This window comes from Alligator sinensis, unplaced genomic scaffold, assembly GCF_000455745.1.
Source record: "Alligator sinensis unplaced genomic scaffold, ASM45574v1 scaffold117_1, whole genome shotgun sequence".
In the NCBI taxonomy this organism is placed as follows: domain Eukaryota; kingdom Metazoa; phylum Chordata; order Crocodylia; family Alligatoridae; genus Alligator; species Alligator sinensis.
In genome coordinates this window covers 1,662,410-1,680,561 of record NW_005841855.1, presented here as the reverse complement: position 1 = coordinate 1,680,561, position 18,152 = coordinate 1,662,410, and the positions used below count along the sequence as shown (strand labels likewise).

General features: G+C 43.8%; 1 protein-coding gene across 6 annotated transcripts in view; it reads left to right on the top strand.

Annotated features, from left to right (window-relative positions):
* The first annotated feature begins 151 nt into the window (after positions 1-151).
* Positions 152-18,152, top strand: part of SS18 (SS18, nBAF chromatin remodeling complex subunit) — a 55,676-nt gene continuing 37,675 nt past the window's right edge. Inside the window, exons 1-3 of one of the 6 annotated variants that reach the window (XM_025214063.1) lie at positions 152-344; positions 1,276-1,352; positions 3,842-3,926. In XM_025214063.1, the coding sequence (XP_025069848.1) occupies positions 333-344; positions 1,276-1,352; positions 3,842-3,926 (174 nt within the window). In that variant the 5' untranslated portion in view covers positions 152-332. Of the gene's footprint in view, positions 345-829; positions 846-1,275; positions 1,353-1,910; positions 2,019-3,841; positions 3,927-18,152 lie in introns of those variants that run through there. The other 5 variants (XM_014524113.2, XM_014524106.2, XM_025214091.1 and 2 more) reach the window with 5 other exon arrangements.

The window sequence follows — 18,152 nt, the reverse complement described above, 5'->3', positions numbered from 1 at the left end:
GCGGCTTCCCTGGCGGGCGGCTCGATGGGTACCGCGGCCCCTCTCCTCCGGGAACGTGTCCACTCCCTCTTTTGGGCATCTGGCTTCAAGCGTCGGCTTCCGCAGCACGTGGGGGCAGCAAGTTCGGCCCTCCAAGGACAGGCTGGGTGGAAAAAAAACTTAGTGTTTGTTTTTTGAACGGAAGACCTGCTGCTTTTGTGTTGTGGCCCCTCGTTCCTGTGTGAGGAGCCGTGTTTGCATGCCTCCTGCGCTAAGGTGGCGTACCCCGTGGCCTTGCAACGTCCTGCTTGAGAGTCACTGGTGCAAAACTTCCAGCAGTAGCCAAGCGCCTAATGAGCTCCATGGTATTGCCACCTCTCTTTGCCTTTCAGGGTAAATTTAAAGTTCAATGGGAGGAGAAATTTTCTCCTGGAGATGCGTGTGGCTGGCTGTTATGGCTTTCATTATTTTGGAGGGGTGCAGGTTGTAGCCATATTGGTTTAAAGACATAGGCAGACAAGGTTCTGTGGGCGAATCTGATATCTTTTATTAGACCAACTGAAATAGTTGAAAAAAATGTTTCTTAGCAAGCTTCCGGGTTTAAACACCCGTCATCAGGCTGAGGAAGCACCTGCAGTTGGTGTGCACTCATTGAGAAACTTGTAAGAGTCCTTTTTGTGGATAGGTAGGAGCTGTGCTATTTCATGGCAATAGCTTCTGACTAAAACATTAATACATGCAAACTCGCAATCCCAAAGGCATATACAGTCTGGTAGAAAAATCATACCAGTTATGCCAAGCATTAATAAAATGCTTCATAATTTCTGATTTTGTTTTTCGAAAGCACTTCGTGTTGAGGGCTACTTGTAAGTAAGTTTTAACTTTTTTTTGCCTATATGTGTTGTTCTTCTTAAATCAACATTGCTTTTTAGTAGGGAAGAGGACTTTTTTTTTTTTCATAGAGTTTCCAAAACAAGCATCTGAGCAAAGATCAAATGTGGAGTCTTTTGAAACACTAAAATAAGAAGACAATAGATGCTCAAATAGAAAATCTTTGGCAACTGTAACTTTAGTAGTGACTTGACACACAGCCCTAAAAATGGAAAGTGGGGAGAGAAGGATAAGAGGAGGGGAAAGTTCTATAGATGATGGCTCTAAATACAGTAACAGACCCCTTTTATAAAAGCACTTTTTGAACAGTCATGTTGGTTAGGAAGTGGAAGTCAGTATCGCTTTTTCAGTTCCTTTTCAAAGAGTGTTTAAACTTATTCCATGTTTATGTTTTTGTTATTTCAGATGTTGGATGAAAATAACCATCTCATCCAGTGTATAATGGACTATCAGAATAAAGGGAAGACCTCAGAGTGCTCTCAGTAAGATGTTAATATGACTGTATTTTTGTAATTAGTAAAATCAACGATGTAACTAAACTCCAGTGTGCTCACATCTTCCCATGAGAGAATTGTGCCAACTAGTTTGTAAAAACATTCCTAATGATGCTGTGTTCTTGATTTTTTTTTTTTTTTAATTTAGCTTATTAATATTTCTTTTTTCTTTTTCAAAGCGACAGAAGTTCTATTTTAATTTGATTAGCATATGTTAGATGGAATAAAATGTGTAGAACCAAAAATATATAGATTCTTCCATATGTTTCAGTGTCTTAATCATATCTTGAAGAGAAGGGTTAAATTACTTGAAAAAATTGGGAAGAAACAAGAGTATGGAAGAAGAAACTTGAAATGGATCCAAAATTTTTTTCCCCAACCAAATGTGACCTCTTCTTGCTATAAATGGATGCATAATGACAAGCCTGTTTTTGGCAAAGAAGAGTTGGTTATATTTCCATTTGGAATTAGTTAATTAATGTTAAGAAAGTCCCAACACAAACCCCTTCATCTTAACTTTCTGCATTTACTTTGTGGTGCTTTCAGATGCTGCTTGATTGGAGAGTGACACTCAAACAACTCCTTCCTGCTGCTGTTGCTTGTTCTTTGAACACTGCCCCACTAAAAGATCGTGCTTGTATCTCTGCACATAAGGTTAACAGTAGTATTAGCAGGAATTTGGCGCTTTTAATTTTCAGTGTTTTAGGTTACTAGGGAAGCAGCATTTGTAGATTCATAGATTATAGAGTCGCAAGGGACCCAATGGATCATCGTGTCTGACCCCCTGCCCCTGGCAGGAAAGAGGACCTAGGTCAGATGACCCCAGCCAGGTGGTTGTCAAGCCTCCTCTTGAAGACCTCCAAGTTAGGTGACAGCACAACCTCTCTTGGAAGCCCATTCCAGACTCTGGCCACCGTTATTGTAAAAAATGTCTTCCTAATGTCTAACCTAAATCTACTCTCCACTAGTTTGCACCTATTATTCCTAGTTACTCCCTGAGGCGCTCTGGTAAACAGCGCATTCCCAATTCCCTGCTGTCCTCTCCTGATAAATTTATAGGCGGCCACAAGGTTACCCCTCAGCCGTCTTTTGTATAGCCTGAAGAGATCCAGATCTCTCAACAGAGCACTGAGGCATAATAGGACTTTGATTGGATCTGCATTTTATAAGCTAAATGCGTGCATGCAGTAGCTGAAAATATCTCTACCAGATATTAATAGGTATATTTAATAATTCTCCCTGGTGTTCTCTGCACAGTCTTGTTTATGGGTTTCAGTAATTATAATGTTGTCTGGGTACTTAGCTTTAAATCGCCTTTTCTTGCTTTCTGTTTGCCAGGGAAGGTGGGAATTTACAATAATCTTCAGTGGTTTATTGTCTCTCCTACTGCTGCTTAATTTTTGGCAGCCTAGATGCCTGGTCTGTGTTTCTTGGTTCCTTTTGCTCCTGAACTATAATCTAGATTCCAGGACCCTTAGTCACTTATTGCCTGGTTCTGTAGAACAGTGTCAGAATCATGTATTATAACCCTATAAATTCTCTTCTATTTTGTGAAAAATACAAAGCAAGAGGTATTAAAGGGGGGGCTAGGGGGAGAGAAGCTCTAGAGAGAGAAAACAAAACAATGTTAGTTGTACCATGTGCAGCCAAACAGTCCATTTTGCAACAAAAAGATGCATTTTGTGGTAAGTGATTTTTGATAACCAAATTGCTCCAATTGGAATCACAAAGTCCATGTGGCTCCAAGTGTGAGTACTGTTTCCACACCTAAGTCACTGTTTCAGGCTCTTTGTAACCTTTAAATAGAGGCTTAAAAACTTGACTGCATGAACAATTATATTGCTGATGGCAAGAGCCAGAGTGTAGAGCACTTCAGCAGCAACAGGGGGTAAATTGTGGCAAATCCTGATCATTTGCATATGATATCCCTGATCATGATTTGCATGTAGGTATCATTTCTTGCTGCTGAGGCATGCAAATAAGAGAGAAATGAGTTCTATGCTAAGTAGTACTCATGCGTGTGTCTCCAGAGCATATGCCAGTATTGTGCTGAGGTACACTGTGCCTGACGGAGCTACCCTGTGTGAAGGAGGCTCACTATGTCTTCACACAGCACTGTAGATACCCAGTGGGTCAATCGGTAACAATGCATACGCGTTTTTATGCAGCTTAGTTTCCTTTACTTACCTGGAGCAGAGACTTAAATGTAATCTTCCTCTGTTTCTGTTGTGCTAGAAGAATGCATAGAACATGTACAGGCATAACCTTTTTCTGAATTGTCAAAACACAGATTAGCGGCAGAGATGGAAATGTGGAAAATGGGCGATTTCATAAAATAATTCCCAGGATCTTTTGAACCTTGATGGGAGTAGTGGAGTTACCATGTGTATCTACTGTATATGTAAACTTGGAGAATGTGAATGAAAAAGTTGTTGTCTCTTAGCTCCTTTTAAACCTGTCATGCTTTGTTTTGATAGGTATCAGCAGATGTTGCATACGAATTTGGTCTACCTAGCCACTATAGCAGACTCCAATCAAAATATGCAGTCTCTACTACCAGCAGTGAGTACCTTTTGTAATAATATTAGAACTGAGACAGTCATCCATATGGAATTTTGATAGTATGAGAAAACAGCAGGAGACTACACAAATTTTTGGATAAGGGAATCTCTTCATGTAGGTCCTTGGAGCCAGTAGCTCTCACTGCACAGCTTTTTTTTTTCCCTATGTTTCTCTCTCAAGCCAAGTTAAAACTAGTCCTGTGGTTTAAAAATAGCGTGCAGATGCCTTTGGCCTGACACAATGGAAAGCTCTCACCTCCTGAACTAAGGGTGTCCTTGGTGTGAAACTGTTCCACTGCTGCAGGTTTAGCCAGCTCCTGTAACAGTTTTCTGTCTTCTATATATGTGTGCCGAGTTGGGAGAAGTCATGGCCACAGCGTGACATGACAACCTCAGTTGGCAAAAATTAATTTGGCCTCTAACTGGCTCTTGCGTAATTTCTGCATCATCAGTTTATGGCACTGTATTATGATAAAGAAGTCAAAGATAATTTGCACGGGCTCACCTTTGAGTTCTTGTTTGATCTTCAGTGCTTCAGTTTTAAAATCTTGATGTTGATTTGAAATTGGTTTTTAGTTGGAACTTTTGCGAATAGATATTCTTGCAACTCTCCTTAGGATATAAATTACCATCACCACCCCTTTTTTTATCTTCATAACCTGGTCATTTAGTGACCATTGCTGTAATGTACGGGAAAGCAAAGAGAATGGTGAGGGATAATAGCGTCCACCTCTTTGCTTCCCTTGGTAACTTTATGTATAACAACATAGACCCAAACAAAAAAGTCTGTAATGTTGAATAACTCTAGGAAGTTCCTTATTTTTGGTAATGTAAGTTGAAATTTAACCAGCTGCTTCAACATGCTCTTTTTGACTTCTATGACAAGAGGTTATCGCATCAGTTTTTAAACTAAAATTGTGGTGTCTCTGGAGAGCTCTGCTCTTATCAGGGGTGGAGCATTCTTTCACTGAGTACCTAGAGTAGTGGCTCTCAACTTTGTTAGACTTGAGGCATCCTGCCAAAAATGTCAACTCCTATTTTTCACTAAGAAAGTGGTTTTTCTGTTGTGGACCACACAGATTACAGAAGGTCAGAATGTATTTAGCACAATGGAGTCTTATTTGAAATATTTGGGTTTATCTTGTGAAATATGTTTGGACACCTAATAATGCTAACATTGCATGGCATCCTTGAAAGGATCTTAATGCACCCTAGATTGCTACAGCACCCTGGTTAAGAATCACCAACCAAAAGGACTATAGGAACATGGTCCTCTGTCCAAAGAAATCTACTTATTGGTGCTCTTTTTGAGCATTGCATAATATGCAATTAATTTATTTACCTCCTTTATTTTTTAGGTCTTCTGTAATTTATATCCTGGTCCTGATCATAGGTAGAGAGGAGTTTCATCTTGCTCTGGTCATTAGTGGGCAGTTCTTTATTTGCAGTTAAATCTGGAGGCAGTTCCTACTCAAGAAAAACAGTATTGGGATAAGATGGGTTTGAGTTGTGGTTCTCAAGTTATATAGGAAAGCTTCCAGGAAATGTCAATTTCTTGCTAGTATCTTCTTTTTCTTCACTACATTTATAAATAAGCTACATGCAGTATCTTATTAGCCTTTTTTCTTTTTGGTTTTTTTTTTTTTTTTTTTTTTTTAACTGAATTGCAACTCATGGTGTGGCTTTAAAGAAAAAAAAAATGAAGCGGGCAGTTGCGTCCAAATGTGTGACATTCTGGCCAAATTTTCAAGTATCTGATTTATGTGGTAACTTGATCAGAGGATAGAAAATAGTTCACTGCATACTTAAAATCAATGTTGAACACATGGTACTGTTTTTTCACATATACAACATGTCCCTATATGTAGTATGCACTTTGTTTTTTGAGGGAACCTGACATGAGGGGAAGAAAAACGGTTCTTTATATGTAGTAAGTGAGTAGTACAGGGTTAGGTAATTATTTGGGCTGGAGGGCCACTTAAGGAGTTTTGGTGAGCTGTTGCCAGGATTGGAGATCCTCTCTGGGCCAGTCTGCTCTGCATACACCATTGGGGGTACCAGATTAAGTAGGTGGGGTCTCCACCAAGACTGGCCAGGACCCCTCTGGGCAAGGCACACTTGACTGGGCAGAGGAGATGGGGCCACGGGCAGACAGTGACAGTGCAGAGCCGGGGCCTGGGGCAGAGCTGCGATCAACTCCATACATGTCCCTGCCTTTGGAACCAGTGACTGTCATAGAGATGTACAAGGAACAAATTGGAGCCCTGCTCTGGGCCTGGCCTTGTGCTATCATTGCCCCACAGTCCTGGCCCCTACTGCCCATCTTGCTTTCAGGCACCGCTCCCGGCGGCCCCAGCCCATCCTCCTGGCCGAGTGTGCCCTGCCCAGGTCAGTTTCCAGAAAGACACCGCCCACCTGCTCCATCCAGCACTCCCAGCTGTGGGTGCAGGGTGGATGGACTGGGGTGTCCAGGCAGTGGGGCCGGATCTGGCGGTGGAGATGCTGGCACTGGCAGTCAGGCAGAGTGAGCTGTTGCTGCTGCAGGGGCTGCTATGCCGCCTCTGCCCCACGGCACAACTGGGGCGGCAGGACTGGCCTTGCATGTCATGGCCCAGGCTGCCCCCTGTGCCTAGGTTAGGTGGGGCCAAGGGACTTGCTGTGGGCTGCATCTTGCCCACCCCTGGAATAGTAGCAGATAGGGAGCCATACCCGCTGCAAGCCCTGCACACTGGCCTGCAGTAACCCAGTGTGCTGGGTCCAGGGCTGCACACTGAGTCTGACCCTGTGTACTGGCTCTAAAGCCACATGCCAGATTGGACTGAGTTGGGGACTGCCCACTAGGTCCAGGGCCATGTGTCAGGTTGGACCCAGTGCTCCAGGGCTGTGTTCAGGGACATGTTGTCTGGCTCTGGGGATCAGTTTTTCTCACACAAAATGCACATTTTATTTATTTATTTTTCCTTTTTTTTTAAACCAGTTGGATTTGCAAGACTTATTTTTCACTCTCCTTCATAGAGTAGAACCAAGATACTAACAGAACTAGGTGCCTAATCCCATATAAAGATGGTGGCTAGCGAAGTACCTGGTGGTATACAGAACTAGCCAATAGTTGCCTGGGAATCCAGTGATTCTCTGTAGCTTTGACTTCAAATTGTATTGGTTCTCTGAATAGCATTGTGGGATTGTTGATGAGCTCCAGCTGATTGGAGAAGCAGTAACTTGTATAAAAACTGCAGCACACAGCTGAGCAAGTTGTTCTTAATTCAGTGATTCACTGTGAACAGTCTCAATACCAGTCATCTGGCTTTTACTCTATTACTACTTGTTATCCTTGCTGCGAACTGACAATGGCTGCCTAAATTTGCTTAGTTTGAAATGTGACTAAGATTTGGGGGCTACAAGTCAGTGATTCGGTACTGTAATTAATTGTTACATTATCTGATGCAGTAACACCAATAATTTAACTTGGTTTATTTTTCTTAAGAATTAAGCTACCACAAGCATAGCAGTTCTAGAATATTGTTCAAGCAGTTAACCATCTGACCAATGGTGATGCTCAAATCTGGTTATCTAATGCCAGATAAAAGCCTTTGTCTTCACATTTTTGGTAAGGACAAATTCCTTTCATGAACTATGTCCCCCACTGGCCAGGGACATGGGGCATTGCCCCTGCTCACTAGCGTATGATGCACAATTTATTGGACTTATAGAAAAAGCATTCAGCTGCTTGTACAGGTTTCACTCGCTTTATGCTGTACATGCATTCCTGGAAAACGGTGCTTAACCCAAATTCACATAAAGGGAATCCACTTTACAATGTAACAAATAGGGATACATTCCAAGACCCTGACTGTACTGACCCCCAGACCCATTTGTACCATTTTTACAAGACAATTTTGGTACTCGCCAGCAGCAGACAGACAGTACACGAACACACAGTGGTAGTGATGAATGTTTAGTTGGTATGAACAGAGGGTGGTGACGGCTTTCTAATTTTGTCTCCAGTGTTAGTGAAATTCTCTTGCGCTTCATTGATGGAGCAGGGAGAGGGGTAGGAGATAAGCTAGTGGGACGCTTAGAAGCCATCATAGGGATTGCAACTACAGAAACACATCACCGATGATGAGTGAGGAGCAGAGATTCACACAGGAGACGATATTTTGGTATGCATCGTTCCCACAACGCACTGCACAGATCAGCTGATTGGGCTTCCACCACGCTGATTGCATAAGAGTGAATTTACCTCTGATATAATGAATGTTTGGTATAAAAAGGGTTATTGCATAAGAGCGAATTTGCACATACAGAACCCACAAAGAGGGAAACCTGTACACTTCTTGCTCTGAAGAGCATGAATAACAGAGCTAAAGCATCCTTTCCATATTTTAAAATGAAAAGAAGTTTTTGTGCGTATAGGGTAACAAGACTGTTTCTTCACATGAAACAGTAGGATGGTGGACAGGTGGAGCTACTCTTCTCTCTTCTTTTTCCCCCCCCCCCCCCTACTTATCTGTTGGTGTGTAAGATAAAGGAAAGGTGTGTTCCTGTAATGGGGCTTGAAGTGAATGAGGTGAGTAACACTCACTTAGATGGGTTACAGAGACCTGTATGGTGGCATCCTTTTTGGTCTCATGAGCCAGATGAGTGATGCGAGGCCAGTCCACAGGCTGGATTGGGCCCCACACTGTCCCTGTGCCTGCTGGGATTGGGCCCCATACCTGATTTAATGCCCAGAGTTGTGGTCTACAGGGAGTACCATGGGCTGCATGACACAGTGTTGAGGGCTGGATCTGGCCTGCATGCCAGGGGTTGAGCACTCTCCAGTAGAATAATTGGAACCCTCCCCTATTATGTTTGCATGCATAACATAACATGCTGAATCACTTATTACGTGATAATTATTTCTGTAGTGCGAGGGCTTCCATTTCCATAGACCAGCAAGGGAGGTGTGGAAAAAGAAACATATCTAGGCAAAGGACTACCGTGGACTGTCTTCTCCAATAGAAGCATTCAGTGCAATGGTTCACAACTTCCTTTAGTGTCAAGGCAATAACATTCCATAATTTTTTAATTTGGCACCTGGTTGAGAACCACTATTGTGCCACCTCCACTTCCCTCACCGGTTGGTTCTCAACCACGCTTCTGCCTATATTAGGGTTTTCTCATAACCTTAAAGCAGGCAGGAGCAGAGGTTTTGTGCCCATGTGCCCTGGAGGAGGGGAGGGCTACATGTGCATGTGTGTACATGCACACATATTTGGTATGGGAGGCTGGGAAAGAGGATGGTTTTAACCTGCTGTGTGTGTCCCTGCACTTAGCTTCTCTGGCTGAGCAGTAAAGACAGCTGCTCCAGGACAGTGGGATGATGCTGTCTGAACAGTCTAAAGGGCTGCTGCAGCTCACCCTGCCCCTTCTGGAGGATTAGTGCAAAGGGCTATGGCCAGAATGTATGGTGTTGCCAGAGCCCTACCTCGTCCAACCCTGCCTTCTCCTGGAAATGGGGTGCGAGACAGTCCCACGTGCCCCGAACACCTCTGTTTGTGGGAGGGGCGTATGGGAACAGACTGGGAAGGACAGCAGGAAGAGCACAGGCTCTGACTAGTTGAGGGCCACTGCCTTAGTGCAGTCAGAACAGTACTGTTCAGTTGACCTTTGGACTCTGATGTCTTTCACCTGGATAGATGCAGGTTTTCTCTACTTTTGGGACTCCACAGAATGTGGTAGGGTAAGGGGGATCTCTCCTGGATCAAGTGAGAGAAGGTCACCAGAAAAGGGACCACGTGGACTGTGAGGACAAATCTGGGTCAGAAATAGGAACCCATTTTTCTGAGGCGAGAGGGTCAGATAGAAGTTTGAAAGGAGGAGAAGCAGGGGTGGGACAAGTGGTGCTGAACTAACCCAGTTTAATTGTAGCAATTATATATCGGTGAAGTGGGGATAGAATTGCAGTTTGGAATAGGCAGAGACTGTCATGGGTCCCTAACGAGGGGTAAAGGGGAATTTTGGTATACCTTGAATGTGGAAAATATTTTTTAAAATATTTAGAAATAGGGGTACACACCACCCTGGCCTCAGTGCTTATATATTGCCTCCCTGACCCTCTTTCTAGTTTTTCTTTTTAGACTCTGCTTTCTGCAGAGACTGCCACGTCTTACACTTGTATAGCACCTGTATTACAAAATGTGTCAGAAATGCATTTTTCCTGCTCCCATCCTTTTTGTGTTCAGAGCTACTTGGCAAAAAAATTACAAAAGATAACAGTCCAGTTTAAAACAATCTGAGAACACTTTTTTTTTTAATTTAATTTTTTTTTACTATCTGTTTCTCAAACTTCTTTTGTGGATTAGTTCTGAAATCAAACTACAGCATTTCATCTCAGAGTTGGGTATTGAGTGTTTTTGCTTTTCAAACTGTGCCCAGGAGGTAATTATGTCTACAGAACTTTTCCTTTTTATACAGTGAAATCTCAATGAATATGTAGAGCATTTCACTTCAGTGTATGTTTCAAAAATCTGAAATGTGCTTTCTTTCTCACTTTTAAAACTGCCCAATTTTTATCTTCTATTAGATGTCTCACTTTTAAGAGTTTGGGTTGCTTTAGTGTTTTGCATGTGACTTGATTTATTACAGTTAGTTGGGTTTCCAAAACATCACAAAAATCCCTTTCTTTTCTGTATCACACAGTGAACAATTGAGAATGGTATTGTGAGAGACTTAACTCTTGAAAAAATGCTTCTTGGAGGGCCCACTGTATTTCTTTGTAATATGTCTGATGAAGCCTGGGCATGCTGCCTGGAGAAGGATGGCAGGACAGGGTCTCTGCTTTCAGAAACAGCGCAAAAGAGTGGCTGGTTTGTTTAAGAACTTGGATAGTCATATCCTTCAGAAGCAAATGGGGATCTGAAGTCACTGATTCAAGAAGTAAAACTACTGAACACTACAAGCAGCATCTCACTAAGAAAATGCTTTATAGGCAAATAATTTATTAGACAACAAAAACCCAACCCTGTGGAAGCCAGATAAGTGTACAGGCTCTTGTAGGTAATGGTGGTTTTTGTTCTTAAAAAGAAAGGGAAAAAAAAAAGTTCTGTCACCTATGAAAGTAATAATCATACCCTGTAATATAGTATTCATATAGCATTTTTCTAGGCAATGGGATATCCTGTCTGCAGGACAGGCTTCATTTTCAGCTTTGTAGACGCCTTGAATGGAATGCATTGCTATGTAGAACCAGGAATGATGAATATATTCTACTCTGGGCATTTTCCATACTTTAATGCATAGAATTTTCAATAAGAAGAATTTGACTGGGAATATTAATACCACTGCTTTGCCAAAAGCATGGAGGTGGGGGCTGGCAGGAAATCTCCAGTTAATAAATTATTATCTTTTAATCGCTAGGTAGATGTAGTAAATTATAAAGAATTGAATCTTAGATGGCATCCAATTCTGACCTTGTTTAAGTGGAGAGATCTGATGCTTTGAGGTAGCACATCACACCATACATTGTGGATGGGGTCTTTCCCATGATCAGTGTGAAACAGTCAGCAGCTTTAAACCCCATGCTTTATTCTCTGAGGCGTAGGGTTGGCAACATTTTCTGGTGGAGGGCTGGAGTGACCGAGCACAAGTCAAAGGTAGGCAGTAGAGATGCACCGATACATCAGTCTGATACCGGATTGGTACTGATATAAAGAAAATTGGCTGTATTGGAAATTGGCCCAATGAGACCGATAATCTGGCCAATAAATGCCCGTGTGTGCACGTGACTGCAGCACAGCACTCCAGCAGTGAGGAGCACAGCCGGGCAGCATGGAGAGCTGCTTCCAGCTGGCAAGTCCATTGTGGTAGAAGTAGAGGGGGGAGGGAAGGGGTGTGGGGGGGCAGATCAACCCTCCCTCTCTTCCCCCCCGCCCCTGCGGTGAGGGAGGGGACCGGGGTAGGTGCTGCCCAGGCGGGGTGTGGGACAAACCCGCAGTTTGTTGGGGCTGGGGGAGGGGGGTGCTGAGGCAGCTCCTGCAGCTGTGCGTATCTCAGGAGGGCATGGCGGGTTATATGTCTGTGGATTTGCCCAGGGCAGGACACATGGGCTACAGCTGCAGGCTGGAGCCAGGGCTGCACCGGGCTCTCCTTGCCAGGTTCTGGCCACGGCCGGTCAACGGGCTGCAGGTTGCAGACCTCTGTCGTATGTAGTTTAAAACTAAATGGAAAAAGTACACTAAATTCCTAGCAGGGTGCTACCCTATCGGAGGCTCTAGCATTTAAAGACTTCGTTAAGCAACTGTCTCTTATTAAGGCAGACAGGGTTCCTTGGGTGAATTTGATATCTTTTATTAGACCAATAACCAATGTCTCTTATTAATTCATTTTACAAATACCTGAGAATAGGGGGTAAAGAGATGGTTCTTGGCTGCTCCACTCACCAAAAGAATACTGTCATCCAGTCTGTTAGAAGGCAGGCCAGGATTTCCAAGGATAGGTACTTGTGCTTTCTCTTTTCCAGAGCTTTTCAAGTGCAGTTTAAATAGCCATTGTTAAAAAAAGCAAGTTATGTACGGAGCTCTTGGAAGAGTTTAGTCAAGAAAAGTGAAAAAACAAACAAACAAAAATGTGTGCTAGCAGAAAAAAATAGAACTTGCAAAAATGAGTACACATTTTAAAAAGGAAAGGAAAGGGGTTGAAATGTCCTTGCATGCTATGGTGGGTGATTGTTTTTATACGAGTATAAAGTCCAAGAAGCAGTTTTGGAATATGCCTAGACAGATGCTGCAAATGCTTTGGGAACAAATGGTGCTGATTTAGATTTAATGCTTGTCAGTATAAGAAATAGGATGGGGTATAGCATCAGGATCACTCAAAGAATGTAGCATAGTTTCTGCTGTGTTTTGAACAAGCTACATGTATGGGAACAGCCCTACTTGGAGAAATTACACTAGTTGAGCTGTATGCTCATGAATTGCTGTTGTACAATACAGAAAGTATCCAGATGGTATGCATTCAAGAACTGAGAAAAGTTAACTTTGGTAAGTTCTTAAATTATCGCCCCTTCCTCTCTCTTTTTTTTTTTTTTTTTTGCTTGCACTATCCAGTCCAGACCCCAATAAATAGGGAATGGAGAGACAAGTTTTATGTCAACTGTCTGCTGTAACTTATCCTTAGAGACTAAAAGCTTGAGAATTCTGGGACATCCAAGCTTGGTAGCATGAACATTTCTTTAGAGCAGATAGTCAAATTTGTGGAAGAATAGAAATGCTGTTATGTATTGTTGGCCCCAACAGCGTGTTGAAGTGACTATATTAAAAGACTGTATTCATGTTCAGCAACATGATGGGTAAGAGCCTTCTGGTGAGAGACCACCTTTAAGACCTTTTAGTATTGCTTACTAACTAGTTTCTAGATATGACTAGAACCACCAACCCTTTAGTCATCAGAATACCATCCTATATATATAGTCTAGTCATATTGTATCTTGTGTATCCATGATGACTGGTTGTTCTTGTTCTGAAGCCAGCATGTCATCCTGCTTAGTCAGTTTTCTGTATATCACAGGCCTTAGACCATATGTGATCTTTGGCCTTACAAAAAGTGCTATAAGCACTATGATTTTCTGTGACTTCATTCTGTTTAAATGTGTCCACATTTAATGGAGTGTTTTCCAAAGAGGACATACCCTTTTTAAACAGCTGGGTCAATTCTGTTGCTGAGCATCAGGGGAAAATGTTTCGACCAAAAGCACAGCAAATACTCTTATCTCCAGACTAACTGAATCTGGGAGCACTGAAGAACTGAAAACTTATTAAGGCAACCCCCCCCCCCCCCCCCCTTATCCCTATTGTTTTTATTTAATGTCCCCATTGGAGTTGACCATTTGTGTCTGATTTTTTGTACTGCGCTTACACCAATTGTATGCTGGCATGTTTGTGCTGGGACTAGTGCAGAGACACTGGTGTAGCAGTGGAGAATTCTGCCCACTATGTATTTTTAAAACGCAAACCTTCAGCAATAAGAGTCTGCAGTACTCCTGATCTTCATGTGTACCACTTTCCTAATTTGTCCATTCTTCAAGGAGGGCTTGTCTGTACTTGGAGGTTAGCATATTACTGTTTGTGATATATAGTGATTAACAGTTATTTTGTATTGCTTCCTCCTGTGGCCACTCTTGGTGTGTGCTAAGCAGAGCATTCTGCCTCTCTCCTTGTGCTCAGCAAGAGGATTCACAAGGGAAAGTTAGTCCAGAGCATCTAGTGTGCTGTAAATTCAGTCTAATTGACACCTAATGTCCCTGTGTAGATAAGCCCTTATTTACACTAATTGCTCAGATTATTCTGGACTGCTCACTTAAAGGCAGCTTCTCCATTTTAGCAAATCTATTTGAAACCTTTTAGTCTTATGCAGTATCTAAACTTTCTTAAAATACATTTTCCTGGTGATGCACTTTTACGTATTATCTGTGTCAGGGCTGTTTAACCTCTAAGCAGTTGAGTCGCACACCACCTGGCCTATTGTAGTGGGTGCTCTATACTGTGGGGGGGCTACACACAGGAGGCCTCAGACTGCACACTCTGTGCATGGGCACCCCTCCCTCCACCCCCCTGCACTGCATTCCTCACCTTCGGCTCCCCTGCTGCACCATGCAGCATGCACGCTACAGGCTGCTGGCTCTTGCGTGGCTGCACTGCCCTGCCCCACAGAGCAGGGGTATGCAACAGAGCTTGGAGGAGGGAAGGAGAGCCCTGAACCCTTGGCTGCTACTACAGCCAGAGCAATACGGATGGTGGGAGCTTGGGGGCCATATATTTATCCCCCCTATGTTAATCAGAGCCAGCTCAGATCTATGTTGTGCATCTATGCAGATGCATCTATCCCAGGACATCCTCCTAGTGGAGATCCAACCTTATTGCTGGTTCTTCAAATAAGGGAAAAAATATTGTGTAGGTTAAAGGACTCTTGCAGGCATAACTGCATCTGTGTTAAGACCTTTGCTAACATACTGGATAGTAAGTGTGGATCCCCTCCCCTTCCTAAACGTCACGGCTGTGCCATCAAAACTTCTCAATGTAAACTGGACTGTAAACTTGGCTTTGAAACGCTGGGAAAGCTCAAGCTACAGATATAGATCAGAAGTTCTCTGTGGGTGCATCTACACGTGCACAGTTACTGTGAAGTAACCAAAAATTACTGTGTAGTACAGGTGCACATCTGCATGTGTGTCCGTGATGCACAGTAACTATGGCAACTTACGCCGACTTGTTACTGTGCATTAAGGCACGTATAGATGCCTTACTGTGTAGTAATCCTGTGTGTATGGACTGATTTGCGACTAACCTTAGTCCCAAATCAGTCCACACACAGCGTTACTGCGCTGTAACACCTGCACGTGTACACACTGGCATAAAAACCACTTGCTGTGCAGTAAATGCACGTGTAGATTTCCCTTTGTCTTGTAACTTGTACAATTGTTTTTAAAACCAGAGTTGTTGTTATTAAAAAAGTCCTCTGATTTGGAGACACTCCAACTGACTTCTCCCAACTAAATATTCAGGGAGGACACCTTCAGTTTGCAAGAATTGCAGTGAACTATCCAGTTTACATAACTGTCATGGAGCACCCACAAACCTGTCCAACTTTGATTCCTTAGTGGTCCTCATGTTACCTCTGAAGTGTATTCTTGTCAGTAGCAATAAAAGTATTTGAAAGTCTAATTATCCAATATAAATTCAATTTAAAATGTTTGTAGTGAGGCCAGCAGATTAGAGTTTGAATTATAATCATAAACCAGTTGCTATCCTGATTTCATACTTTTTATCATCAAAAGGACTGTTTGCTACGCAAACATTAAAAAGTGTTCTAGGATTAAAATCCGACAGATTGTTAAAATGATTTTAATGAAGAAAAATTTACCATGTAAATGTTAAACATTTTGTCCAAGTACTAAATCAAAGTTCTTTTGTTATCAGAAAATATTAATATAAAAGCAGGCAGGAAATTGGTTGTCATTTTTCTTTGGAGTTTTTGGCTACCAAGGTCACAAATGATATTTTCAGTAAAAAGATTATCAATAGCAAGATTGTATGTTATGTTTCTAATTTAAATTTAATTTATAGACACATTCATGTCATAAATGTGTCTCACTATATGTAGAGGTCACATTCTGAACTAATGGGTGGGTTTTTTTCCTTGAAACTCTTTTAAAAGTTTTGCTTTACTTTTAAGAGTAGCAGAATAGAGAGAACTCTACTTACACAAATCTCACTTTTTTCAATTCGTGGAAGTTTACTTGTTTGCGTGTTTTCTTTTCCACTCTGACACCGTAGTACAGCAGTTCTCAACCTTAGAATCGAGGCACCCTGCCAAAACTTTTCAGAATTTAGTGTCACCTCTTTTTAAAAACTAAAATATTATATAATACAAATATTATATTATAGTGTTATTAATATTGAGCTTTGGGGATGTAAAGGACAGGGTCTGGTGACCCCAGCCAGCAGGGACAAGATCCGGGGCTGCACATCCAACGTGCGAGTGCTGAGAGGGTGGCAGAGGCAGGGGTTTGGCAAAAGGATAAATAAGGCCATAGATGGGAGAGGGGCAGGCCATTGGGGTGCTACTGCTGCTACAGCCAAGTGGAAGTTCTCTGTGCGCCTCTCGCGGAGCCAGATTGGAAAGTGTGTGACAGGAGCACATGGTCTTCCTGCAGCCCTTCCTGGTCTGACCCTGCATGCCGTTTCCAGGAGACAGAGGCATGCAGGACAGATGGAATTGTCCTGCATGCCCCTGTTTCCAGGAGGCACATCAGAGCTTAACTGAGAACAAGCTGTAGCAGAAAGGCATACCTTCCTGCATTGCATTATGCAGGCAAGTGCACTGTTTCTGTTGTACTCCTTCCCAGTTCCGCTCCAGTGTATCTCTGGAAAATCATGGTGCGTGGCAGTTTGCTCCAATTGCTTGTTTCCAAGTGGCAGCCTGGAATAAATACTGCTGCCACCAGCCAGAATTGCCCTTTGCACTCCATTTTCAGGAGGGATATCGGAGCTAACCTGGGAGGAACATCAAGAGAAGCAGTGCAGCTGCTTGCATAATAAGCAAGCAGGCACGCCTTTCTGCCACAACCACTTTTCAGTTTGGCTCCAGTGTATCTTTTCAAGAGGTGTGTGGGGCAGTTTGGCCCTGTGGTGGCCACACAACCATCATGGTGTCCCTGGGAGGTTCTCGTGCCACCCTGCAATATGCGGCACCTGGGTTTTGATCCACAGTCATTGCAAGTGCCATGCAGGTGGCCTTGCCTATCAACGGAAGGGGTATGCTGTTATGGCAGGGGTGGACAAAATATGGCCCATGGGCTGGATTTGGCCGGCAGCGGGTCTTTGTCCGGCCCATGGCAGGTCCCTCAGTCCCCTGGCCCAGACACAGTACAGCCATGGCAAGCCCTGCCACCCCCTGGGCATGCAGCAGGGCTGGGGTGGCTCTGTAGCTGGTCTACATTTCCAGGCAGCCTGGGTGGGCAGGTGGCTCCTTCTGGCTGCTGCCGCCACTGGCCCCAGCCCACAGTACTGGTGAGGACCCACACTCACAACTTGGACCCTGCATGCTCCGCGCCTGCTCCGGTCTCACTTGCCCAGGCTCAGCAGCAGCGGTGGGGAACAAGAGCTGATGCTCAGTGCCTGGGGGGAAAGTGGCCCCTCCCCCTTCCACTGCTGGCAGTTCCCTGCTGCAGCCACCCAGAGCCTGCACTGGGCTGCCCTGCATTTCTGGTGCTGTCAGCACTGCCTCCAGGCTGCCCAGAGCAGATGCTGGGCAGCCCCACATGGGCTCTGTGCAGCTGCAACAGGGAACTGCTGGCACTGGGAGGGAGAGGGAGTGCTTTCCTCTTGTGCTGAGCAGCAGCTTTTTTCCTATTGCTGCCACTGCTGAGCCTGGGCAGGCAAGCCTGGAGCAGGTGTGGAGCATGTGGGGTCAGGGCTGTGTGCATTGGTCCCTGCTGGTACCATGGCAGCAGCAGCCAGAAGGGGCCACCTGGGCTGCCTAGAAAGGAAGTCTAGCTGTGTAGTTGCCCCAGCCCTGCTGTATGTCCAGGGGGTGGCAGTGCAGACCAGGTGCTGGATGGGTCCAGTTGGGGCTGTGTACGGGGTTAGGGGGCAGGATTTCCAGTTCCAAGATGGCGACCAGGGGGTGGGGCACCTGTCAAGGGACGAGGCCCTTGCAGTTCTTGACAGCTTGCCAAAACTCATTA